Here is a 27693-nt window from a genome sequence, read left to right as displayed (position 1 = left end):
TACCACTTGCATGGATCTAGTAAACTTACAGACTAATTGATGTTTAAAGAACCGTCCTTGATTAGTGAGTGGTAGCTTTAGGCTAACGTCACAGTTCCAAATCGGGGCCTGGCCGGGCTGTTTGTGGAAAAGAAAAATCGAAATCTATACACAAGTAATTCCCACGACTAGTCGACTATCCTCTTTACGTCTTGTGTAGTTTGGTGTCTTTTATATCACACTTTTCGTTCCCCAAAACTGCCAGGCCGGGCCCCTTTGTGGAAATGTGACGTTGGCCTTACACGGCGTTGTTGTCCTTGCGGCGACAGCAGGCACAGCAGCAGCAGATGCACAGCACGATGATGAGGATGAGCAGCAGGGCCGCGCCCGCCAGGATCCCGATCACCGCCGCCAGACCCAGTCGCATGAATATCGCCCAGAAGTTCCCGAACACGCCCAGGTCTGCTCAAAAAAAAAATATGGTTCATATCGCACTTCTCTTGCTGGCTGGGGTTAATGACCCCCATATCCCCGAAAGGTGGCGGCAACTGTAGGGCCGGCCGCTAGGAGCGCGATTTGTCAGGCTAATATCGCACTGATCATGAAGATTTTATTATAAGATAGTCTCTCCGAGTGTATGATAAATGAAACAATCATCTGCACAAAAATTAATGTTGCACGTACATGTAGATATCTGCACACCAAATCCGTGTGTGTTTTTGACACAGAATAATGGTATCTAAATTTATGTAATACGGTCAAGAAGCCCCGGCATCGATAAAACCCAGTCAAATACTGGGAATAGATGTAGTTTATCTTATTCTATCCTGAGTGGTGACGTTGATATCAACCTATTGTCGTTCACTCATCGCAGGAACACAACGCAGTGCTGAGCCAACAGTGTGAAAAAGACATCTTCATGTAAGTTTCAAGTTAGAAATCGCTTACCACACAGTAGCGTGCTCTCGTCTGAATTGTCGAAGCAGTCGTCTTTGCGGTTACACTTGAGTTTCGAGTCCAGGCAGCGGCCGTTCAAGCACTTGAAGTCACTTCCCGTGCAGTTTGCTATACAACACAAGGCATGAAGCATAAAGTTACCTGGATGTGCAAACTGAGGTTTTCATTACTGGAATATGAGATTTGTGAAGTATGACCGAAAAGACAGCTAAATACACAAGGCGTAGAAAGATTTGTTTCTATTTCTGTTTCTATCAATGAAATTTGCTGGGCGCTTTGTCAAATTGCTCGGTCGCCGCCCCAGTGGAATAAGGTTGTAATACACGGTCATTTTTTTCGGGAGGCAAAGCGCATATGTGCCATCGCAAAGGATTCCGGGTGCCGGCGCCGAGATCAGACGACTTCCTTCAGGTCTCATTCCTGTATTATCTAAAGGAATCCAGGCTAAAAAATTATCTGGCCCGCAAAGCGTTGTTTTAGGTGGACTATAAATTCCCATTAATAAACCATAACTGATATGAAAAGGAATTTCGATGAAAGCTTGTGTATTACTGGCATGATCATGCACGAAAGTTTCGTGACCCGATTGATCCTCGGACGTTTACGTTTATTTGTACTGAGTGCTCCGGTCAGGCTCCGGGTATTGAAAACGACCTCTAGCGGATAGCGGCTAGGTGCATTTTGAAATGTGATAGAAATCGTTGCGTCGGCTAGATTTGGGTGAAAATTTTTTTATTGTCTAACAAACGTGTGTGCTTACAACAGAAAGCAAAACATCTCCAAATAGACTGTGTTTTAATTGGATTTGCGGGCATAGAAATTGTGTGTTAAAGCATTGAATTCAATGGGGCGATCTAATTGTGTAATGAGACCTTCATGACCCGCTGTAAACTTTTGACAGCGTTATGTCAGGTACAGAGCTTGTTTCTTCACTAGTGACGTTGATCATTTTTATGTTTGCTGTATGATAGCCTCTTTACCCTAACGGCAGTCGCAGATGAGGTAGAATTAAAGTAGACATAAAAAATGACGGCCCCACGCAGTTACATTGTAGCTATCGGCATGAGGCGGCCATGATGATGATGATATTGATGATGAAGATTACCGGTAACTCAGACATTCCAGTAGTTAACGTTACACTAAGCGTTTAAACGTTACTATAATCACAAAGAACAAACCTTTTGGTGAGAATCGCATTAACACATAACGTTATAGTTTACAATTTCTGTAGCAAGTAACCACTTTTCACTTTTTACTGCAACTGCTATTGCTGGGCTGGATTGTGCTGCTGTCCTTGGTGCTGATCACTAATATCTAAGCTGTTGTTCAATGGAACTTCACCATTCAGTACAAATACTATCATAATAGCAGTCCGTGACATCTCGAGCAATCACGCATATATGGTCTGTTTTTATGAATCAATGCGAGTTAGGCAAAGCAATGGGAATATACAATTGCGGCACTATGCTGCCGTCGTTATTGCTGATTGCTTATCTAAGCTGTTGTTCAATGGAACTTCACCATTCAGGTCAAGTTCTATGTTTTCTATATAGCAGTCCGTGACATCTCGAGCAATCACGCATATGCGGTCTGTTTTTTATGAATCAATGCGAGTTTGGCAAAGGAATGGGAAGTTACATTTCTGAAGACTTACCAGCCTCGTAGAAGACCACGTAACCCAGCTCAAAGGCATCGGCACTGCTGGACCCCTTCACAACCCTTCAGACAACAACACATAAACCCACATCTATTAGTATCATTTTACATATTACGTATGGTATGTCAAACGGCTAAAAGCTCTTTGTTGCACGTGGCGATTCTATCATTTTGTATATGTCCTGATAGAAGTTCAGCCCTTTGGCTGCTATAAATCAGCCGTTCGGACACTTAACATTCTATACAAATGAATAAATAATTGATATGTACTGCAATCACACTGTCCTGCGGTTGACCTAGACGTCGCTAGAAGGCGTCAACGTATCTTTCTTTTTGCTATACTTGAATATGCCAACTTTTCTAACGTTACATGCAATTATCGTCATCAACGCCAGGCGGTTAGACTTACGTGATGTTGACACTTTGGGTGACGCTTTTGAGCGACGTCGTCGGTTTTATACAGCCACTTGGCATGATCGTGGTCCCGTCTGCGTCCGTTATACCGATGGCGTCCACACATGAGTCGTTTGCGAACTTCCCCAAGTTGAAGCTCTTGAAGCGTAAACCGATTAGTCTGTTGCTTGGGGCCTGTAGGGGGCAAGACGACGTTTAATGGTGCTCTATGTGAGATTTTGCGGTAAAATTGGAAATATTCTAGAAGTAACAAATCTTGCTTTATCTCATATTTACTGTCCCTTGTCGACACATCTTTGCGTTGTTTTGTTTTTTCGACGAAATATGCAATTTACATTGTTACTGCATGACACATTAGATCAAGATTTTAGAATACACCACTTGTAGAGTCGTCATATATACACTTTTCTCGTCTGGAAAACATTTCTGCAAATATTTCTGTTTTAAACGGTTGACTTTTTAAGATGCTTTTCACTGCTATCAGAGAATATGTTGAAATTGTCTTAAATGATCTATGAATTGTGCTAGAAGATAACCAAGGATTCAGGCGGACAGTAAATCTCACCGTAAGCGTCATCGAACACGTCATCCCCCCTGCCGCCATCTTGGCCCACTGTATCATCCCTGCCGCCCCGGCGCTGACGGAACTTTCGCAGTTGTCTTTCAGATAAACTGTACAACAAAGATACCTTAGTGCACATATATCATATACAATCACTTACTTCTGATCTCAATCAATCGATCCATCGATCGATCCACCAATTAATAAATCAATAAATAAATCAATTGATCAATAAATAAATCACTCGTTAATCTATTTGCTCTACATGTATACATAGAAAACCATAAATGGACAGACGGCTAGAGACAGACGGCTAGAGATCTATAACATTTTCACAAACAAACAAACAAACAAACAGACAGAGAGACAGACAGACAAAGAAGCCATCAAGTGGGAGAATTTTTCTGCGAATATCTCATTCCGGGCATCAGAAAGAACATGAGCCGCTGTTAGTTTTTGTGTGTCTTAGAAACACAAGACGATGGACATTGTAGCGTTTTCATAATCAGCTGCCAAATGGATTGAAGGTCGACATCTAATTAGGATTATCTCTTAGCTTCTACTTTACCTAATCCTGCATATCATGGGGATCTGTACCCCTGCATTGTATAACGTAAGCAGCTCTCTGTGCCTTGTCATCGCAATAGTCCACCGGGAAAACGCGACTATGTATAATTGATGCGTATTTGCAGACAGTCTCCTATTAGCAATTTGAAACAAGGCGGGATTACTTAACCTGATTCTAGATATTATTCCTTATTTGTTTCTATTTTCTAAGTCCTTCCTTTCAAACGAAATCCGATCACTATGATTATGACTGAGTGTAATCGCGAGTTGAAATATGTATTGCAAAATTGAAATAAATACAACCGTAGTCACGTACTAATATGATGACATATTGCGTTGTTGGTCTCAAGGACACTATGATACATGTATTTTGAAGTATGTGCTTGTTGGTACATTTTACAAAGACATAGATCATATCTACATGTAGGTTTGCACATCCACAACCCTACGATCACTTGTTATTTATTGCGTATAAGCACCATAATGATATACAATGTATCAGGGCTATGGACGTTTTTCATTTCCTACCTCCACTTCAACACACCGAACCGGGCCCGTTCTCTATCGAAACGATCAAAAGAGAACATTTGTTTTCATTCATTTCAAGAGTCGTCTATCAAATATAGCACTATTTGTTAGTAACAGCTGCCCTGCATAGGACAGACTCACGACGACAGCCCATCTGATGATTATGATACAGAGATGTAATCATTCTCATCAACCGCACCGATCTTGGGGCTTGACCCAAACTTATAGGACTTTCCTTAACGAAATAACTTGACGACTCTTGAGTAAATGGATAGAAACAAGTGTTCTTTTGTCCGTCCCAACAGAGATGAGTGTGGAATTATAAGTCGGGGTTTGGAGTTAGAGAACGGTCGTTGTACCGTCCTAAAAACTGACGTCCTAATCTAATACATCATTTTCTTTCTATCATTGGGATGAAATACCGCTCATGGGTGGTGTTTTATTAGAGACTTACGAAACAGGGGCTGTCCTAACTTCAGAAGAGTCTAAATTTCATCTGTCAAATCCTAGCCATTTTGTATCAACCAGTAGCGCGAGAGGGGTGAGTTCCAGCCCTTAGAAACATCTTAATTGTGGCATTTCTCGTTATTACTGAATGATCAATGCTCTACTCCCACGATGATGATTTTCATGAAATATTGACGTCCATAAAATGAACTCTTCGTAATTCAACTGAAATTCTGGTGCGTGAATAGTGTATTGTAAACAGCATCATGAAGGCCGTGAGAGTAATCTTAACATCTGCATGACTATTAATTATTGTGTCCGTTACAAAGGACCTCGGCGGTTTTCAAACTAGACATGACGCCATTGCGCAAAAAGGTTTGAAAGATCCTACATACATGAAATATGGCGTGATGGCGAGGAAAATTAACCTTGCAATGTCGAAATACATGTAGATGATTTTTGATTTATAACGTTATTTCCTGTGCTGTCATAGTGTGCTCGCGTCCTCCAATGAGGAAGTACTAGTATGGCATGTTGCATATGGGAACAGGTGTCTACGTGGCTTACTTATATCTTATAAAATTCAATTTGATATGCTATCAAATAGAAATTCTGCAGTATCGATTTTTTTACTTACATTTACCACACGTCGTATATTTTACCGCGTTAAAATTTCCCTGTATGATTCACTTTCTCCATGGACAATCAAACCATCACCTGCGGCCATAAATATTTCATTAGACAAACGTCGGCGATCGTAAATTCGCCCTTCGGCAGTAAAACATCTAGTATATAGGACATGTCGTTGCCACGGGCCCGCCAGTGCACTTAACCCGTATCCTTCCACGCGAGGAATAATCCTAGTCTCTACCAGACTCCGGGTCGCTGGAAAGACCGTAGAAATGGAACAAATAGAAAAGAAAGCCGACCAGAGGAGTATAGCCGGCAAGGGAACAGCACGCGACCTACGGAGTCTGTTGAATGTCACTTTTCTTGTTTGATGTCCAGACTCCGTAGGTCACGTGCTGTTCCCTAGCCGGCTCTACCGGAGTCTGGTAGAGACTAGAATAATCCAGCTAGCGTTAGACATAAACACTAGGACCGGGTTTAGAAACAACAACAGGTTAGAAACGGAGGCGCCACGCGATTTTCCCATGGGACCAAGCTGGACAATGCACGAAGGTGAGCTATTGTCAGACCCCTTATTAGTAATTGTGTAATTATCTATAAACCACGCCAACTATACGTGACATCATGAAAATTGGAAAGGAAGCAGGTGCTATCTGCAATTTTTCAAAATAATGGACGTTTTTGACTGACAACCCTAATGTAAAGTGAGCATCAGTATTGTACTTAGCACTAACATTAATAACGTGAGCAGTTCAGAACTGCTGGCCTGGTGACAGGTTCTCCGTACAAAGACGAATAAAAACTATTCCTTTGCCGATTTTATACCATTCTCTCCATCTGTCAAACCAGTATTATCATATGTTATGACTGGTGAAAGCTCAGAGTCTTAGTATACACGGAAGCAGACGTCAACGCTAGGGGTATCTAATCCTGTCACGAACCACTTGAATCATACAGTGAAATTCGGACCAAGATGGTCTCATGATCATAGAGATCTACAAGCGTTTTCGATGTATTTCATGTGAATGTTTGTTGGTTGCCCATATAATTTAAACTACGTCTGTATAAAGCTGTTCAAGCGTTAAATTTACGATCAGCTCCATACAACGAACCACCTGCCACACTCAAGGCTTTTTGTATAGCGTGTTAGTTTGCAAAAAAATTATCTATGTCTTCTCTGTTAGTGTAGGTCTACTGTTTACGTACATACGTCCAGATAAAACCCCACATTTGAAGACACTGAAGCTGGGCACATATGTTAACTAACACCTGTCTCGTGGTATTCCGTAAATTACATTCTTAGTTACCTACTGATGAATTGTCTGCTATAAGTTTCCAACACTGCAATACCTTTTCTGGGCACAAGCGTACCGAACAACCGGGAAAGTACAGACACTCACTTGTGTTTTGGCCGCATACTCCATGTAGAAGAAAAATGGCAGCAACAATGCAGGAGACGCCAAGGTATTTGTCCATTTTGCAGCTCGAGTCGTTTGTTCTCGGTCTTGTTGATGGCGAACAGGAGGACGATATGACTGTGTGTCACGCAGTGGTGGGAGTCGGCGTTGCGTGCGTGCGTCTGTGACTTGTGGGGATTGCTATGAATAATTTAGAAGCATCTCGTACCTGGGCGAAGCTGTTTTGTATCACCAGGTATAGCGGGAAGGACGTACGTTTTGTTCGCGACGCTTTTCAGAGGACGTTGCAATCTACCGAATCCGCTAGGGTATTATCAAACCCTGTAAAAACATCTCAGAATGGTTATTCTGTTTATGGTACAATGTGTTGGGCGCATTTTTCGTGCAAAGGGGTGCCCTACGGTATCCTAAGAAAACTGTCTCGTGAGTACTTCGTCTGTATCTAATTCAATATGCAAGATGTAGCTTTTCTTCTTTACCAGGTCAGACGTAAAACTGATATACTTGTAGTTATAAAATTTGAAAACACACATTATGATCAGTAATTTGCATACCTAAAGTCACAATGTGGACTACCAGTGAATGATTTCTAAATTATAAATCATAATCCTAACTTGTGCTTTCATATTCGGGTCATTTTCGGTAAAGATGATTATTCTTGAGTCACCAAACGCAGATCAGACGGAGACGTATTCGCCTCTAACTATAACCTATCTATACAAATGATAGATTAACTAATCATCGTGCTGTGTAGTCAGCAGGTATTTGGAAGCTAGGCTCGAGTCAAGCCTTGACAGCTTTTTTGCCAGCTACCTAGCCAACATTACTGTGCCACTCCTAAGCTTGGTAGCGACCTACCGAATCGGACTAAACTTCTAAAGCTAACAAGACTGGACACCGGGCTAGTTGGGAGCTAGCTAGGCTCCAACTCTGTATCTGCATCTGTATCTATATAGCCGGTATAACCGCCGTTCGGCGTAACACACCAGCTTTGCAGGCACGCGGCGCGGCAGCAGCTGGATATATTACACCGAACGACTCGTTACCCCGAACTTTTGCACATCTATCTGCAAGCCTTCTTTAAAACTACCGAGAGAAGATGCCCCTACTGTACTTGGTGATAACAAGTTCCACTCTACGATAGTTCTGGGAAAGTACGAATTTTTGAACACATCAATCCTAGGTTGGTAACTCTGGTATTTGAAGGCATGACTGTTTCTTGTTCTGTTTTGAGCTGGTATTAGATACTTATCCGTTGGTACGTCCACCAGTTTATTGGTCATTTTGTACATCATGGAAAGTCTGGACATTTTCCTTCTGTCTTCAAGTGACATCCACTGCAAATCTGTTTTCATTCATGCATACTGTACGTCTGACGACTGCCCAGATGGCGATCAATGAGACTAAAGTACACAGTGGTTTACTTCACACTTTATTTGGCGTTCTATAAAATCAACACAATGACACTTTCTAATGTTCGAAGTTTCTGGTCCAAAACGTGTAGAAACAGTTTCCCATCCAAAACTTTCTGGGTCCTTTACTTCTTCTACATCTACAAAACGTTTTTTTGTGCGAAACTCCAAGTAAAAATCTGAAATACTTCCATCTAATAAAAGTTTAAAATGTCATCTTCATAAGCAGTACTTCTGATAGAATCTTCAAATGACATCTTAACGTACAATTGCCGTAACGTCTTAAGTACAACATCGAGCTCCAATGTAGAGGTAGTTATAAGACTGTAAGGGTCAGGTCCAATGACGTTCAGACCGGAAATACGTCACTGGACCATCATGCCCCAAACGTCCTTCAGGTAACACGTCACAGCTTTAACAATGCGACATGAACTGCACACGAACAAGTACATTATGCCGCCATTTTTGGTGAGCTGGATGCATCCACAAAATGTACAACAGTTTACAAAACACTCCCGTTCCAAAACTTCATTGCATTTCAAACAGCCATCCTGTCTAGTAGCCTTGTCTAAAATCAAATAAAAGTTAGTAAAACATCGCAGTACTACACGTTGCTTGTTCATAGCGCAACAGATATAAATACTCTCAGCATCACAAAAAAAACTAAATTCTTATCGCTGCTGATTACAATTATTTTCTTCTCCCCCAAGGGTTAAGGACTTACTTAGCCAGCTGCATCATTAACATCCTCAAATGGCGCACGATTCTGAACGAAAACATTTGTGAGCATCTACAGTACCGGGATACAACAAGAGAGAGATCCGTAGGTAAGACTATTAGATTGCAATTTGCAATGTACAGAATTGTCCGCCATTTGAGACGACGTGGTTTGCCATGGTGCAGTACCAATGCGGCCCGCTAGACGGCCTGGTTGTTGCCCTTCCTGCAGCAGTTGCAGCAGCAGACGCAGATGAGCACGATGATGAGGATGATCAGCACGATCACGCCCACCACGATCCCGATGATCGCGGCCAGGCCGAGAGACAGGAAGTTGGACACAGTGTTCCCGAAGTCGCTGAGGTCTAAAAGGGGAAACAAATATTTTAAGAAGTCGATTATTCATTTCTCATTAATCATGCATTTATGTAAAAACCATGTCTTATCTTCATTTTTTCCTGTGTTAGTGTTGCGTCAGTTGGCTGGTATTATTTCGATTCTTACTACACTAGTACTAGTACTTGTACTTAGATTATTTAGAACTACTTTGAACTTCATCATCCTAGCCTGTACCTAGCTTGTGGGGGCAGAAACGTACAATAAAGGTCTGTGTAATTTCTTTAAAGCCAGATCAACGCCAAACAAAGAGGACTTGAAATCCTTTATTTTGTTTTTATACAAGTTTAATGATGTGATATATTGTTTCGCACTCAGTATTGTGGGAAACGTGATAAGTATGTTAGAACAGACAGAGAAATATCACAAGAAACTCTTTGTTTTGGCTATGCAGTACCAGTGTGTGATCTTACCAGCACAGTTAGCACCCGAGTCGGAAGTGGACTCGTCCGAGTTGTCTCCGCAGTCATCCCGGAAGTCACACTTGTTGTCATTATCGATGCAGCGGTTGTTGTCACACTTGAAGTCCGAGCTGGAGGTGCACATGCCGACTGCAAAAAGCAAACCGAATGTTTGTTTGTTTGTTTATTCAGTTTGCACATACAAAATGATAATAGATACAGAAGAGAATAAAATATAAAATAGGTGCAGGAGGAGGGAAAAAACCTTAACGGTTTATGCTGTGCCCTCCTCCTCTATGCTTATACAAAACGTATGATCAATGAAATCATAATTAACAAAGAAAGAACTAGCACATGTTATAATAATGCAAAAGATGTACGATCAGTGAAATCAATAAATAACAAACATAAGTAACTAACACAATCATATGTTATAATAATACAACAAAAGATGTATGATCAGTGAATCAATAAATAACAAGGATGTGATGAGTAAATCTTTGGTCACGCCAGCCGAACACTTCAAAATGTTTTTTTGTGTGTTAGTGACAACCATGTGGAGATATGCTTGTAGCTTGACTCCTGAAAGTAATTCGCAATTCAGCTAACCAGCTGCAACGTTTTTACAAAATAAAATCATTCATTCAACGCAAAATTCCAGAAAAATTGTTTTGGTAACGATATTACCGACATTTCACTATTATCAATCTTGACAGTGATTTTTCCGAGGGCACATTCCCCACCCTGCCCGGCCTGGCAGTTTGCGGAAATGAAAAATGACAATTCATATTACGCTAAGTGATCGGTGTCTTAAATAATAGCCTAGAGTCCAGTCTTCTCAGGCTTAGTCCCCTTCCGACGGACGTTACTTCGACAACAAGTGACCGTTGGAAGTGTACCAAAGCTAACAAAACTTAATTCCTAAATCTCATTATGCAAAAATGTCTACATACGGACAGCCATCCTGAAGACGGAGTACTGGATTTTGAACTTCATGAAGTCGATGTCGGAGCTGCCCTGTGTGAAGCTGATGGTGACGGTGTTGGAGACCGTGGTGATCTCTCCCATAGGCTGGGTGCACACGTCACCGCCGGTCTTCGACACGGACAGCATGTTGGGCCCGTCCAGGATGTTAATGGTGTCCACACAGGCTTGGCCCTGGAGAGGAACACGTTAGGAATTATACCACAGTAGAAACCAGTTAATTGCACAACGGGTTACCGCACACTTCAGTTTATTGCACGGAATCTCCAAATTCCGTCGTGGTGCGGTGCAGCTGGATAACTTCGCATTGCTTCACCACCCAAATAATTGCACAAAATATGCTGGCAAATGCGGTGTGCAATAAATGTTTTCTACTGTACCTTGTACGTTCTAATTATACTACCTACGGGTCTAGTGGTAGTGGCAAATAAGGAGGTAAGGAAGTAGAGAGAGGAAAAAACGGACAGAATGTGTGTCACTTGTGTTATGAACAACGCAAGGACAATATGGCCGTCCATGGTGTTAATTTTGTCCACACAGGCTTGGCCCTGGAGGGAAAGACGTTCCGAGTTATACAACCTACAGGTCTGTCGGTACATGTATAGGGAGGTATACGTAAGGAATGAGAGAGAGGAAGAGAGGGAGAGAGAGAGAGTGTGTCTGTCAATTGTTGTTATGTACACCGAAAGGACGTCCGTCAGTGAAACAAATCATCAGTGACATTGCTCTTTCAAATATTGAATTTAGCTCTAGTGATGGATGTCACTCGAAACGTCCGGAAGTAAATATCCGTTTTTCTTTATCCAGTTGTAGAGATTGAATTGTATTTGAATTTAAGTAACATGAGCCTATACACTATCACATGCACGTACATATGAAAATGGATTGTAACGTTCAACTAGAAGTACTAACGTTCGAGTCCAGGTCGAAGCGGGTGAACGTGAGGCGGAACATGCTGCCCACATCGGCGGAGAGGGTCAGGCTGCAGGTCTCGGCGTTGTCAGCCGTGGCGGCCGACCACTCGATGAAGCCAGCCCCGCCCGAGGCTGCTGAAGTCGTCTGGTTGCATCTACTCTTGATGTAAGCTGAGGAGGAAAGACGGGTGGTGTCAGGTTGGTAGAGTCCTTTTTAGGGGTTCTACAGTATCAGTACTATCCATGCCGATGCTTTGCCGCGGCTTGTTTCACGTGTTTTAGGCGTTTTACGGGGCTTCCTATTTGTACTGTTTTTTTTCTCACGTTTGGCCACGAGACATAAAGAAACCAATAAAAAATAGAAATCACGATAAAAACACGTCAAAAGCAGCGGGAGCCAAACCTCTGTTTGGAGAATACTAAACGGTATCAGTGCAAATGTCAGTGAAATGAGGCAACACAATCTGTTATCTTAACGTTGAAGTCCTTCCCGCGCCGGGTCGGCGCCCGGTATAGCCGTTTCAAAAATTCTGTAGAGCGAACAGATTACGAAAAACTCTTGTCTGTGTAACACAAACTCCGCTGTCCAGGGCTGTAACTGGCCCCTCCCCGCTAGGGGGGCCGGCGGATGTTTGGCGGGCTGCTATAAGCGAGATTTAATCAGGCTAGAAAAACTCGCTGAGAACGTCTTTTTTGTGTAATCTAAGCGACCCTGATGTTGCAGTTCCTTGCATGACCGCAAGGCATCATTACAGTACCACTCTGTCATGATTATTACCTTTGCCAGAATGGCTAAGGTTATGTTTTGGGCTTGTGAGTCTGTGTGTGTGTCTGTGTGTCTGTCTGTTAACAGCATAACTCAAGAAGTCTTGGATGGATCCCGATGATATTTGGTAGGTGGGTAGGGGTCGGGAAAACGAAGGTCAAGTTCGATAATGGGCCCCCTAGCGGCTTGCTAAGGTACTGCAGCAGAACCTCAATTTTTTATATCTCGTGTTCTGGACATGCTGTGATCATGATTTTTGAGTGGTAGATAGCCCTCGAGGCAGAGAGTAAGTGCTGTGAGTTTGGGCCCCCTAGCGGCTTTTTTGGAACTGCAGGCGCCGGTTTCCTTTCAAACTTTGGATGAGAATAACTCTACAATGTGTTGACGGATCGTCATGATTTTTGGTATGTAGATAGAATGAGTGATGACTTACATAATGGTATACTAATTATGCAAATCAGCAGCTAATTTGCATAATTAATGAGGAAAAATTATAAATCCTCTACATTCCATGATAGGACTTTCAAACTTGTCACATATGTAGCTGGGAAGGAGAGAAATGTCGACAGATATCAATTATGCAAATGATGACCTCATTTGCATAATTAATGAGAAAATATGAACATGTATTGTTGACGGATCATCATGTTTTTTTGTATGTAGGTAGCGTAAGTGAAGACCTACATAATGAGATAACAATTATGCAAATCAACAGCTAATTTGCATAATTAATGAGGGTATTTTATAAATTCACTACATTCCATGATAGGGCTTTAAAACTTGTCACATATGTAGCTGAGAAAGAGAGAAATGTCAATACATATTTATCATGCAAATGATGATCTCATTTGCATAATTAATGAGAAAATATTAATGTGTTGACGGATCGTCATGATTTTCGGCATGTAGATAGCCTAAATGAAGACTTATATAATGTGATACTTATTATGCAAGTTAACAGCTAATTTGCATAATTGATTAGGAAAAGTTCATAAATCCACTGCATTCCATTATAGTACTTTCATCAAAGTTGTCACATATGTAACTGAGAAAGAGGGAAGAGAGTAAGAGGTGTATTTAAAGACTTTGAAAGAGAATAAGTCAAGAATGGATCAAAGGATCATCATGATTTTTGGTATGCTGATAGCTTAAGTAATGCTTGATACAATTTGATATCAATTAATTGTAAATTGGGATCTAATTTGCATAATAAATGCCGAAATTTTATAAACCAACTCCAAGCATTTAATTATAAAGAAAATGAAATGAGTAACGCATTTGTCTACAGTCATCATTCTACATAACAAACCTGGTTTATTTGGCAAAGGTATGTGTTCGTGGAACTCTAGTTATTCAGATAAGATTATCTTTCCCCCGATGATAAAGCGTTATCACCAGGTTATTACCGATTGGCGAAGAGAACTGAGTAGGGAAAATGGACTAGATGGATGCCATGCTAATTATAACACCGTGATACTAGTCTAGTGATGGTCAAAACTAGCCAGGATGGCATCCGCCACGATAATACGAATCTTGATAAGGCGGTGCAATGGATTCTGAGGATCCTAGGAATATCTATATCTGACTAAAATGATCACAGTTCACAACATCATCTCCATCTTTCTTGAGGTAATGATGTCTATACAAAAACTGTCACATCTATAGGCGCTGAATGCCCTTCTTTCTTCTTCAGTCGTGACCAATATTCCCTCTTGTGGTTGCGCCTACGAGTGAAACACGTTTGGTACATGTGCATTCAGATTGTTGATCATCTATGGCCCGCACGAGACAAACGCAAATACCGCATGTTAAACGTCGTGTGAACAAAAAGGAATCCATAGAAGGCTTGGTTGTACTTTTGTACTTGATTCTGTTTCGGATGTTTGCACAAGCGAGGACTTGTTCCCAGGCGCCAATTATGTCGACGCCGTGCCCTATGATCCTATGGCACGATTTGTCCCGAAGCGGTTTCTTTGACTATTTGGGGCAAGTACATTACATTTCCCAGCACGTCCTGATAAAAGACTAATGGACTATCGTAACAATCGCTGACGATAAAGCAACGATATAACTCGCATAGCTATAGGTACCACATGAAATCTGTAGTGTTTTTATTGAAACGCTCGGCGTGACACGCATTTGCGTCTTGTTTTAAGATCGGATTTTTTAAAATAGTAATAACTCAAGCAACTGGATATGATTTTGAAAACGGTCAGACGATTCAGATAACATCTGCTATATTTCGTCAGTGACACTGACGGCATACTACTAGTAGTATAATACTATACATGTAGGTCGGCTTCTAGGCCAAGGCCATGTTACGTTTAACATTCGTACACACGCGTGATACGGTCCAGTAGATATCTGGACCATAGGGAGTCCGTTCGACAAGACCTTAATCTCCGAGCAGATGTAGGACGGCAAATATAATTGTAACGTTTCTCAGGCTCTCTAGAATACTACGATTTTGCATTTCGTCACCTGCTTGGAGATCAACGGCACCTGTCGTCTTTCTGACTGTACTGCTAACGATCATTAGGAGAAAGAAATCATCTCAGCCCTTCTGTTTTTCTATGTATGCGGAACCATGCAGTGCTAGCGGTCGCGTAACTAGATTGAAGTCTAAACAAAGCCAGGATATCGTGACAACCAACGGTAGTCTCTACTAGACTCCCGCCTGGTCGAATAAGGGGACTTTGGCCAAGTTAGAAATAAAAGCCTAGGAGTTGGCCTACGGGTGTTGGCAAAAGTGTACTCCTCGCGAGCTCGGCTATCTAATTCCTCTGGTGAGTTGTCTGTCTTGTTTGGCCAATATCTACTATTTTTGGCCGACCTGTGGAGCCTGGTAGAGGCTAATCAACGGAGACATGGGAGACACATGGATATCACGTACGCCGCCTGCAGCTGTTGCTCGATCTTCCTTCCTTGAGCAATTTTGGAAAGTTCGTTCTTGAGATCCTTAACAGCAAACAATCACGCAGAAGTGAGAGAAAAGATCACAGGTCGATCATTTGCCAAGTTGATTTATTCAAATACAGACATCGACAAGCAATTTCAGAGTCCAAACGTAATCTCTGAAATCGGGCCGAGCTTATTATTCCAGCAACATCTGCTGCAAACCCTGTCTATTTCTGTTCTTCATCATGAATATATGCAACATGGCCTACTTATCAAGACAAACTGATTTAATGTGCTCCCAAATGCCCTACTACATGTATAAAATCACTAAGACATGCTACGGCCGAAAATTAAGATTTCCAAAAATTTCATCCGGTCATATTTTCATAATCTTCCCTTAGCAAATGCGTGATTTTGGCTCAATGTTTTGAAACGTCTTGTTGGACGTTATGTGCATTTTAATTTAATGAGATCATATTTCTACGCCACTTGTATCAGCATGAATCATTCATGATACACTCTTCCATCACCTCCTTAGCGATAACTCAATTATACTAAGGAACTACTAGCAAGTTCATTGCCCTCCATTAAATTAATGGCTACAATGTCTATGATCGCTTATCAAGTTTTCTTATCAATCCATCTATCTGAAAATCCAGTGCTCTGTGTCCCCACAAATATTCAAATGATATGCCACATCCTTTATTTTCTGTCTATATTTGCTATAGTACATGAATGAAATATTCTTAAAATCATTTAATTTGGTGAAAATAAGTGTAAAATGCTACTTTAACGTCATCAGCACGATTCAAAGCCCCTCTAAGCCTCTCTCACAATTTGTTGATGAAAGAACACACCGTTTACAGGTCGAAAAAAAGAGGCTCTGTTGTTCTGGTTAGTTCAAGCATAGTCTTACATGATTATCAATACTACAGATTGTCTACATACCTGTCCACATCACTACCTCAAGCATTAGACTAGCCACGGGAAGAAAGTTACATTGTATATGAGGAAACAGTTTCATATTGGTACCACATTTAACACAGACATGTTGGAAGAAGAAAAAGACAGAAGTCGCTCACTTCTATCCCTCTATTACTAGAACTGCACGCTGGGGGCTCAATTCAATTTCCAACCAATGGTAATCTGATAGAACTGCCATTACCTAAAAATCGCCCGCCGGCAATCATCAATTATGATTCAAGCCTCGTTTGACTTGGTGTATCAAGATGAGAACGTTGGTTCGGCTCAGGCTGGGCTTTTTTACGTGTTTTTGACTTTTTTGTAGGTCTTTCTGTTTTCCGTTTGGCTGGTGGCCATGAAGAAAACGGGACAAAATAGATACTCTCCAAGCAGAGGTTGAATCGCGCAGATATAGTAGTAGTCGGAAAAATCACACGGAAGAGCGCCAGTGTAATTTCTCAGACTACTGCTATATCTGCGCGATTCAACCTCTGCTTGGAGAGTACAAAATAGAAACCCCGTCAAGAAAACAGCTGGAGTTGAATCTGTGCGGATAGTGGAGATCGCGCACGAGTTGGAAATGTAGCCTGTGCAGCCTACATTTTTTTTTTAGTTCGCGAGTCACCTGTTATCATTCTTTGGAAGCAACTACCGTAAGCGGACTGTGGGTTTATATTTTTTTAGAGTTCAAATACGTTTCCCTGATTTCCTGGACGCACAAGGTCGGAATTCATCAAATCTGTCGCGCACCAGTGTCAGTCGTGGTTGTTTAGGCTTTATGTCACGAGCAATTGAAGTACAGGAAACTGCGATAAACATACAGTCAAGGAAATAAGGTGAAACGTAGTTTGGACTTTCCGCCTGAAAACACTTTTGTCTGAAAACAAATCAAGGATAGGATCATATACATTAGCGCTCTGTTTTTTTTAATTATACAGCTGGTCTGGAAATTCATGCCCGAGGGCTGACAGCAAGTGCACAACACTTGCCCTACTTCTCCCCTAGGACGATAACAAAGGAGGCCAAACAGTGTAGGTCGCTACTCGATACTCCTTTCTTGGAAATAGCAGAAGGACCGCCCCTCTTGCTGTATTATGTGTGGGTCAGTTCACTCATATCACGGTAAAATGAATCGCGATGCTTAAAATACATCGAAGCTTTTCTTTACAGGTAAGATCAATTGAATTCTTTTGTTTGGTTGCCCGATAGTGCCAAAGAATAACTGTTTATTTTATTCGTAAGGCCCAATCTCATAAAGGCTTAAAGAAGAAAGGGCCCATACTCTTTTCAAACAAGTGCGGGGCTTCTGTAACAAGCTGAGGTGTGGACCTCATGTAAACTGAGGCTAGTCAAGTACTCATTTTTAGCTGCGTGAGATGAGGAAAAATACATGATGAAATGAGCCTTTCGAAAAGGCACAAGCTTACAACATACTTTTTGTCTTGACGGGGATTGGAATCCACAGCCTCTCTACTCTGAGGTTAACCACAAACCAAATGCCACAAAAAGTGAAGCACGACTGGTGGGTTTGATATAAAACGCTCCCAAAGAATAGTATGGCTTTCGTCATGGCTGCTGTGAGTGACGGCTATGTCACAGAGGCAGTACACAGATCGGGTTATGCGAGGTAGAGTACATGTAGAGTTGATCGTTTCGGCCAGGACATAACCCTTATTCGGCAAGCAAAAAATGTCAGGAATATGAATATACGCAGACATGGCAGACAGGATTTTATGAAATCTAATCAAAAGTAAAGGGATTCATTTACATGGCTAAGTATGACAACCCCTCCGGTACATTCGCGGTTCAGGATTTTGTGAAATCAAATTAAAAGTAAAGGAGTGATAAGAATAGTCATCTGCATGGCTAAGCATATGGCAACCCCTCCAGTACATTCGTGGTTCATCCCTAACAAGCCAAGCTGCTCGACAAATGAATAAATTTCAGGACGGGGAGCGTTCATCATGGGCGTGTTGCAAATTATGTCGGTCCCTTCTACATTCAAACAACACTCGACTGTTGGCGTTTTGTCTTGTATCTCCTCTGTACCTTTCCACAATTAGTCGTTTTAATAACCATAGGAAGTCGGTGCTTCAAATTTCATCCTGTTCATCCTGCTCACATCATCCCTACTGTACCTCCCCCTGTATTCTCCTTTCCTGCCCAATCATGTAACCCCCTGCCCCACGGCATCGCTGTTGTCGTGTTCGTACTAGAAGTAAAACAACGGCAACCGCAGAAAAAATGGCCCATACCTTTACTTATCACGGATAAATATACCGCAAACGATATGTTCTTACGATAGATACGTCTAACCAACCGACAGAAATCCATTCCAACGGCTCATATATAAAACCTCCTTTGCTTGTACCGAGGAGGTTGTACCACGGCAAACGACGCGCCATGTTGTGCATAGCTAGCAGAATTTTCTGTCGCCATGACCTATTTTTACAGCGGCAGCAAAATATCTGGGTCTGGAGCAGCATAACGCATGTCCCAATTAATACAATGTACCCACTGCTCTGAAACGAAGAAAAACAATTGTAACACTTTGTCAAGCCCTTGTCACGGATGCTTGAAAACATACTGAGAGCGCCGCGCTTTCAACAAATTCAAGCCTTAGCTTTCAAATCACAACTGTCACCACGCTCAAATATCAACGCTGGAGTACTGTAACGTTACTTACTTGTTGGTACTAAAATCCCAGCAGTAGCGCTGTGCGCCATCACGGCCACAAGGAGGAAAGCAGCGAAGGTCTTCATGTTGAAAGTGTGCGGTACAAACGGACGCTTGTTTGTAGAGACAGAAGGGAACGCTGTGTAAACGGTTGGCAGAAGTAGTGGCCAGGGCGTGGTTGTACTTGGATATAGGCTTTTTTGAATAATTAGGAACAAACAGATGGCCATCCACCAATCACCACTCTCCAATCCGGGGTCATGACACCAGGAGTGTGAGAGGAAAAAATGTGAGGGGACTTGTCATTACTTATAGGCGGGTGGGTTCAGACATATCAGTCTAATATGGTATTAAAGGCATTTAAAGGCAGGCACCGAATCAAACTCCAACATGACATTGTCAGGATTGGTCTGCGTTAGGGTTTCATTAAACAAACAAACAGGTAAATTGTAAACAGCAAATGAACAGGTAATATTCTGTCGTCACATCTTAGAGATATTAGGCCAAGCAGGTAAAATCTATTGATGACATCCACAAATTGCAGTGTCGCTGCTACAACTACCGAGCTATGTACAGTGCACATGTACTTTCACTACAACAACTGCACTGTCGAGGCTTTCTCACTATTGTCACTTCTACAATACGAAGTACAATCAAGGCTACCATATTCAATTTCATTTATTTTATTTAGCCGGGTATGCACACTGGTATACCACACAGGTATACCACAGGGCATTATTTTTTGTTTTAGTTATTTTCTTTATTGTCATGAGAAAGGGGAACAGGAAATCAAAGCGCGTCTGCTGTCATCCATTACACATACTTGCTGTGGCCGTAGGTTGCGAGTATGCGACATGGAGACTAAACAACTGAGTATAGCTAGGCGGTTGGTATTGGCACAAGTGCTAATGAACCCTCCCTAATCAAATGTTCAACCTAATTAGGGACAACCTTCGTGACGTATACCTGTTACCATGGTGACAAAGTTCCTGCAATGACAGCGCGAGCGTTTCAGAACCCACACGGGAGATCAGCGTGGATATTTTTTTAAAACTAGCCTCTACCAAGCTCCACAGGTCGCTGGAAAAAATAGTACAAATTGGCCATGGAATACAGTTTACCACCTAAGGTTTTCTTTCTTATTTGGCCAATTACTATTATATTTCCAGCGACCTGTGGAGCCTGATAGAGGTTACTTTTGAAACTGCCGTCTTCTGTTCTTATGTTCTTCTTGTGTTCTACTGACGAATTTGTGGCTTATTTTTGAAGGACTTACATGATGAGAAATATATTAATAGATCGTCTCCCCGGAGATTCCTCCGGCGATGTTTGGCGGGGACGAACGTAATGGAACAAACCACCTCCATGTGTTTATTACGCTGATGGATTACTAGTACTATTTTGAGTTGACCGACTACTCTTAGCCTTGGTACCATCCTATTTCTACCGGGCTCCTTACACTCGCTACCCTAAAGGAACCCCGGTAGAAATAGGATTGTACCCAGGCTAGACTACTTCTTCTCAGAGGAGCTTATAATGCCAGGGGCTAGATCGCATGGGGCTGAAGCAGCTGCCTAACTCAGGTGACCTCAATGAATGCGACAGTAATTGCCTCAGGTGGGCCAGAGGGCTGTAGGTTTTGAACCACTCACACCGTGAAGGAACCCTACTCTTTTCAGTAAAGTGTGATAGGTTCTTAAACGTGCTCGAGACGTGGCTCTCCTCATACACGGAACGTCGATTTTACTATCCAATGGTCTCCAATTATTGACTAAAGAGAGTCCCGAACTAGCCTGAGAAGGACCATGCTCCGTTGTTACCGCAGGTTCTGCCTTTGCTAACAGATCCTAACACGGCTAGCAAGCAGAAGGGGACAGCGGATGATCATGGTACCCAGGTTAGTCCTATACAGCCCCACGTCCTCCAATGTAGGTGACATCCGATCGGAACGACAGGAAGGAGAGAAATTTTACGTCATCACAAGGACGCAACCATTCCCTTCATCTATTCTCAAAGCAGGGGTCAGAATCCGGACATCTTTTTAGAGATCGGTTTTTCATTTTTTTTTCTCAGATTTCTTTTTGTCCGTTAACAAAAAAAGGACAGGATAGTACCCTCCGTCAATCACCGCGTCATCCAGTATCTCCAGTCCAGATTTCGCGGGCCTAAGATCGGTTCCATCTGCTAGTGTCCTGCACAACAAATACAAATATTAATCTCCAACCAACAAGTGCACCTTTTTCTTTGCCAAGCTGAACCACAGTGTATCTGCTTGCAAATTAGGCCCGATGTAGACACGCATCCTGTTCTGAGACGGGCATTCCGGAACTTTATGTCAGAAAGTCTAAACTTTGTGCCAAGTTTGTTAAGCTTATCAATCTGGCCCAGTGTATACACAAGCTGGGGTTTGGCAACCGAAGTACATCCTACTTTGAGTCCGGGAAATGATGTAAGAAAGTTCAAATTTGCGTAACTGTCTGATTAGTAATTAAATCAAGAAATGCAGATGAGAGGGAATGATACACTAAAGTCAAGAGGCTGACAAATGCCTCATGAAACTCACATACTTATGCAGGTAAACAATGAACCGCCCCTCTCTATAGCTGGATATAGCAAATTTGTTATGAACACTCAATGGCATTCCTGTTGCATGTTTGCCGTAGAGGTGCACGCCTATTGGTTTGGAACAAAGTATGGAAAACTTGTTTATCTATGGATTGTTGAATAGAGTGGATTGAAGACGACCGTTGGACATATTAGAACAATTTTGAAAATAGGTTTCTGCAGGATCCATCTCCTTGGAGTCGCAGCGCTAATTTGATAGCCTGGGCCTCTAATAATCAGATTACAGAATCCAATGTAACAGCGTAACAAGGTTTCGTGCCGTTCCTTGCACTCTCTACATTTTTCTCACCGCCATTAATAAAAGGTCACAGACGCTGTACTGTTTTTGTATAGCTATCTAGATTTATACAGTCAATAATTTCTCAATAAATCGGGCCTTATCGCAGTCGGACAAGACTCTTGAAGATTGATTTCTACAAACGATAATATCGACTACATCTGAAGTGCGTGACCGCAATAAAGATCTTTTGTGTAAACGTTTTGTCTGTTTACCTCAGCGTAAAACGTGAATTCCCCATTAAAATAAGACTTGTAGGTCACATTGCCGTCTGTTTAACTCACTGTAAAACGCAAAATGAGAGGCCAATGAGGCAGCCCACTGCTGGATAAGGAGATGGAGCGACAAGATATGATGATGATGATGATGATGAGTGTAAAACACGAATTCACCATTAAAATCAGACCCTTGTAGGTCACATTGCCGACTGGGCTTCTCGATCCAGATTTGCGTGATCATATCTTTACAGTATAATGTCATTATGAGAATTATCGTCTTTCCGTCAATAATGGTTATATAATGTCCCTAGCTATTGCATAATGAAGGCAGCACAAGCGTTGTGAATGTGTAATGAGTATCCTGTCAAATGCACAACAAACACTATTCAACTTTATGCCCAAAAGCAGTTACTCAAACAACTGGATATGATATTGGATATATGATCCATTTGCTTGAGTAACTGCTTTTTGGCATATCTTATTACCTGGATGTCTAATCTTCACAACTTTGTTATGAATAACAATTTGGGAGAACGATGCAAAAATATCTTTGGTACGTGCTTGACAAAGACAGGTTGTGTTGTCCCACCCACAAGCACGGTCGCATGGCAAACAGGTTAACAAATAAACAAACAAACAAAGAAACAAATTGATAAACAAATCATTTCTACTGGACAGGTGACATTACTGCCACTGCTATTTTCGAAAGTCTCTTTGTGGCATTTCAGGACTAAGTCCACTCTTTCTCTACTGTATTATGTTTATTCTTTATTCGACGTAAGTTTGAGGGCATTTAGTACAAAAAATATAACACCTTGCTAAAGGTGGTATCTCACTGCAGTTGGGGCACCGGTGCGGCACTGCAGGGTTCGTTTACTGCGGCACATTTTCCTGGCACGATGGCAAGCCCTGATTTCACATGATTCCGTTGCCTCAATGACTCATCCCGTTCCCGGAGTGAAACTGTGCCCTTCCCCCTGCGTAAGAGAGTTGGTTCTTTATCTCTGAAATTCGCTGAACATCTTTCGAACCCCGCAGTGCCGCACCGGTGCCCCAAGTGCAGTGAGATACCACCTTGGTGTCCATCGCAATAGTAATGGTACCAAAACATCGGGGTCACACGGGACAACCATGACCTCATGGACATTTTCCTGGCACGATGGCAAGCCCTGATTTCACATGATTCCGTTGCCTCAATGACTCATCCCGTTCCCGGAGTGAAACTGTGCCCTTCCCCCTGTTTCCCACAGGTTTGGACGGTTCGGTAATTTCATTACCTGTCACACCGTGAGATGGGGGTTGCCGACATGAATAATTGATTCTAAATCCATCATAAAGCTGTTAAATAGGCTGCATCAGGGTCAGGAGTTAGGCTATGAAACATTCAGCTGGATATGTAGGAGGGGGATATGTAGCCTCATTGCAGGCTTCTTAGGGACTGTTTATATTATGATATCACATCACTTATTTCAAAAGTGAAATCTTTGCCACTAGAGTCGATTCCGAGTCACCACGAGGGTTCCCATTGCCATCATTTACAAATGGTTTCAATTGTTTTCAATTATATGTCCAGGAGATTTTATACTTTTGAAATATTTTTAATGCTATTTGAACTTTCTAAATATTTTCCCAGGTCTGTAAAACCTTTGAAATATTCACGATGTGGAACAGAATACTTTTAACAGTTTGTAAACAATGGTAACAGCATTTTGCCATTATTTACCATTTTCTACCATTTTTTGTAATATTGGGTCAGTGGGCTAGAAAGAAAGCAATTCACACATCCTTGCAAAGTATGGTTGGGTGTCATGTCAATGGCTTACCACAAAGGACCCACCAGTGCCCATCAGTGAAATCTAAAAATATACCAGGCAGGCAAAAGGGGCTAACTTTTAGGAGCATGAGGTCACTGCCTGGCAGCCGACCCCACCAGGCCCTGGGTTTGAGATTACCCCGGGACAGCATGTTTTATGGAGATGGGTTGACCTGAATCTGTCAGGAGCTGTGCTATTTACAATGTACAGACCGGGGACTGGTTCTGATGCATCCACGTATTATTTTATGATGGGAGACGAACCACATTTTATTTTAGACCATCGCGTCTGCGATCACGAATAAAAGGAGGCCATCGAATTCCATCATAATTTCTCTATGTTTTCAGACAAGAAGAAAACAACCCTCATATTTAACCTCGTATATGGCAGAACAAGACGGATTCTTCGTCTTCGAGGGTTCTTATCATAAACGGAGTTGAACCCAATGAGTTAGAATTTAGAGTCAGTATTTAGACTAGAATGCTATATATACCATTCTGCATGAATGAGTTATTCGTTCTTTTCTCGTTTCTTGTTATTGGCTATAGGACAAGAATTTTCAATAAATGTATTGTTATTGTTTTGATTATGAAAGCAGGTGGTGCATATCTTTATCACCACAAGAAGCAGTGGAGGAAGCTCGGTGCAATGATGTACGCCGTCTCACTAAACCATGACAAACAATTTGTTTAGACAGTAAGACAAAATCGTTATTTGGTACATCTTAGCAACGCCATATTTTCCACCATTGTCATACATCGGGGGACGGGTCATAATGACATTTCTATTCGCCAACACAATTTTGTTTTGCCTGGAGGCATTGGGAGAAGCCAAGTTGTGATGATCAAATTACTCCTGTGCAATTGGCCGCCCTTCCATCTATCTCCACAGGGCAATTTACGGCAGAATCTCATTATGATGCCTGTCTGTAATTTGGAATGAAGGTTTGACAGGGCGGGGCGTTAGTGAAGTATGAGAACTCGGCGTTGGAAGGCACACTAACATTTGATACTTTATTTTAGTCTAATAAATTGTACAATTGTTATACATTTTCAGAGTTATCAGCTCATTTACCCTTCAACGTTCTACTAGGGTAACGGTTTCCTTCATTAGACAGCATGGCGTCAGCTTTAATTTGTCTCTAATAAAATTCAGATCAGCTCCTCCCTTTCATAAAATTGGAACCGTCCTTAATTAATGGCAATCTCCGCTCCGACACGATGTCATCTCTGGAATGTGTGTCCGTCCGATATACACAGCGGAAGATGATCAAAACAAAATTCCTACTTCTATCCGTTGCTACAGATTCAAAGCCTAATCAGTCACTTGTCATGAAGCTCTTCCAGCCATTGTCGTTGCCTGAAATACCTTTAATGGCCCACCCCTTACAGCGAAATTCTATGACCACTTACGTCACCCAAAACAACATGGCTGAATGAAGTGGCTCGTTTTTGGCATTTTTACTACATACTAGTAGATTGTCCTTTACCATCCGAAGATTACAGATCATTACAAAGATTTACGCGCATTCAGTACTCTATGTATGGTCATCAAAGTACGTTGTTATGTGGCGAAAACAAAATATCTTGAAGGGCTATAAATACATCTTGCTATCTGGTGTTAGCCTCCATCAGGCCTTTCTACGGAGGTATATGGATTGTATAATTCGGCAAAATGGGGAATTATTTGTCAGGAGAGTCAGTCCGTGGGAAGATTATGTAACAGTGGGGTTCAAGCGTCCTGACCCTTTTGGCGCAACGGTTTAGTGCTTTGGGTTTGTGATGTGGCGGCCCGGGTTCGGCGCGGGTTCGAATCCCAGGAGCCATGAGACTGTTTCTATTTACCTCTTACAGTTAATATTTTCCCATCCTCTGGACGTCGCAAGCTGCGACCGGCTCACTGTTCTGCCACATTATCTGTCTATTTGGCCAATTTCTACTATTTTTCAGCAGCCCTATGGAGTCTGGTAGAGACTAATCTGGCGTTTCCTCCCGTGACCTACTTCAATCTAAACCAGTGCTGCTTATTTTATTCATGCTGCGGCAGTTTCCATTTTATGGGTTTTAGATAGAAGCAGATCGTGCGGCTGACTAGTAGTAATTTCTTATTACAGTCTGAATACTGCATAGAATTTTCAAAATGATCCAATACGTAGAAGCGAATGTCGAAAATGCATATTTTCTACTGAAAAACAGTGGGAATCGGGAATCATTTTCGTTAAAACATCTTAAAGGGCCAATACTATAGATCAAGATCAGCAATATTTTGGAATTCCAGGAAGGCACGAAAAGATGCGATCGATAAATGGGTGGCCTGCATCCGGGAAAGGTCGGTGTATATTTCTCTGGGGAGGAGATGAATACTGAAAATGGGGTCAGCGTCCTGCAGTGCGAGAGGGATTGTACAAAGGCATGGTGGCAGGGTGGGTGCCCTGGTAGCCAGACTTGTAGCCAGGATCCCAACCGGCAGGGAATTTGTTCGGCATCAAGGCAGGTTTTCCCGAATTATAAGCACCCCGGGGAAGAGTCGTGCAGGTTGAGAGTTTGTCGGCCTGGCTAGCCATAGCATGGATACCAGACCCCAGCCCGATAGATATCTACGTGGGGATAGATATTTTTTTGAGATCCAACCTCTGCTTGGAGAATAGGTAGATTCAAGATCCATATTTGAACGCACAGGTCAGGAATCTAAAAAAAAAACATTTGGTGTTCAGTTTCTTTTCTAATATAGCATCATATATGACAATGCTTCCACCTTGTATTGTTACTGGACAATGTTATCAAGCTTGTATATGACGTCTTGTATCAGCCTCGAAAGGGTATGTCACACGGATATGTAAGGTTATAAGGGCCTGAATGAAAATCAGGAAAGTTGTGTTAAGCGTCTTTCTCAGGGCACAAGATCGGTAGCATATCAGAGGATTGGAACCCGGGACCTTTGGGTTCTGGGCCAAGCATCCTGCCGTTATTATAAAGCCACACAACATTCAAAGGAGGTTCACTAAAGTTTCCGCAATTTATGGAAAAGCCGAACTTTCATATCAGTTCATGCCAAGGATATCCAACCTACTCTCCAACAAGATCTCTTCGGTGTCACTGACGAAAGAGAACGATGTTATCTAAAATGTTTGACCGTTTCCTAAACCATATCCAGTTGCTTGAGTAACTGCTCAGTTTTGGTGTGTCATATCAACTGGATGTCTAACGTGAAAAGCTGAACTATTTTCCAACCCAAGGATTCTCTTCCTCGCCTTTTCTACAATGTTGCAAATCTGCACAGAAAGACGTTCATGGGAAGTGTACGCGTTCGCACTGTTTCTCAGTTATGTTATCTGCGTAAGGGAGTGAGTAAGTGAGTTACCAAGAGTCACTGCTACAACGATAAGACGACTGTTTATTCTATTAGCAATGGACACGGCTCAATTATACGCCTCTCCACTATCTTACGATCAACGTGAAGTGCCTCTTGTTAGAC

The 27693-nt window shown here is 42.0% G+C and overlaps 2 protein-coding genes across 2 annotated transcripts; both read right to left on the bottom strand.

Annotated features, from left to right (window-relative positions):
• Window positions 1-6: 6 nt before the first annotated feature.
• Window positions 7-7431, bottom strand: LOC118423116 (suppressor of tumorigenicity 14 protein-like). The gene is made up of 6 exons (XM_035831117.1): window positions 7141-7431; window positions 3572-3678; window positions 3002-3180; window positions 2591-2655; window positions 928-1044; window positions 7-441 (listed from the first exon to the last, which is right to left on the bottom strand). The coding sequence occupies exons 1-6, from the start codon at window positions 7214-7216 to the stop codon at window positions 278-280; spliced, it is 708 nt and encodes a 235-aa protein (XP_035687010.1). The 5' UTR covers window positions 7217-7431; the 3' UTR covers window positions 7-277.
• Window positions 7432-8574: 1143 nt separating this feature from the next.
• LOC118423110 (low-density lipoprotein receptor-related protein 3-like) lies at window positions 8575-19485 on the bottom strand. The gene is made up of 5 exons (XM_035831104.1): window positions 19296-19485; window positions 11981-12153; window positions 11038-11242; window positions 10097-10234; window positions 8575-9652 (listed from the first exon to the last, which is right to left on the bottom strand). Exons 1-5 carry the CDS (start codon window positions 19369-19371, stop codon window positions 9489-9491), a joined length of 756 nt encoding a protein of 251 aa, XP_035686997.1. The 5' UTR covers window positions 19372-19485; the 3' UTR covers window positions 8575-9488.
• Window positions 19486-27693: the final 8208 nt, after the last annotated feature.

This window comes from Branchiostoma floridae, chromosome 9 (genome assembly GCF_000003815.2).
Source record: "Branchiostoma floridae strain S238N-H82 chromosome 9, Bfl_VNyyK, whole genome shotgun sequence".
In the NCBI taxonomy this organism is placed as follows: Eukaryota; Metazoa; Chordata; class Leptocardii; order Amphioxiformes; family Branchiostomatidae; genus Branchiostoma; species Branchiostoma floridae.
This window is presented reverse-complemented; position numbering and strand designations above follow the sequence as displayed.

Bases quoted from the DNA above. Each gene is read 5' to 3' on its own strand.
- LOC118423116 (XM_035831117.1), bottom strand. From the start codon at position 7,216: ATGGACAAATACCTTGGCGTCTCCTGCATTGTTGCTGCCATTTTTCTT. The intron at 3,181-3,571 runs GTGAGATTTACT...TGCCCCCTACAG, and splicing joins CGTGTTCGATGACGCTTACG to GCCCCAAGCAACAGACTAAT. The intron at 1,045-2,590 runs GTAAGTCTTCAG...TGTGTTGTATAG, and splicing joins CGTGGTCTTCTACGAGGCTG to CAAACTGCACGGGAAGTGAC.
- LOC118423110 (XM_035831104.1), bottom strand. From the start codon at position 19,371: ATGAAGACCTTCGCTGCTTTCCTCCTTGTGGCCGTGATGGCGCACAGC. The intron at 12,154-19,295 runs GTAAGTAACGTT...TTTCCTCCTCAG, and splicing joins TGGGATTTTAGTACCAACAA to CTTACATCAAGAGTAGATGC. The intron at 9,653-10,096 runs GTAAGATCACAC...TTCCCCTTTTAG, and splicing joins CTCGGGTGCTAACTGTGCTG to ACCTCAGCGACTTCGGGAAC.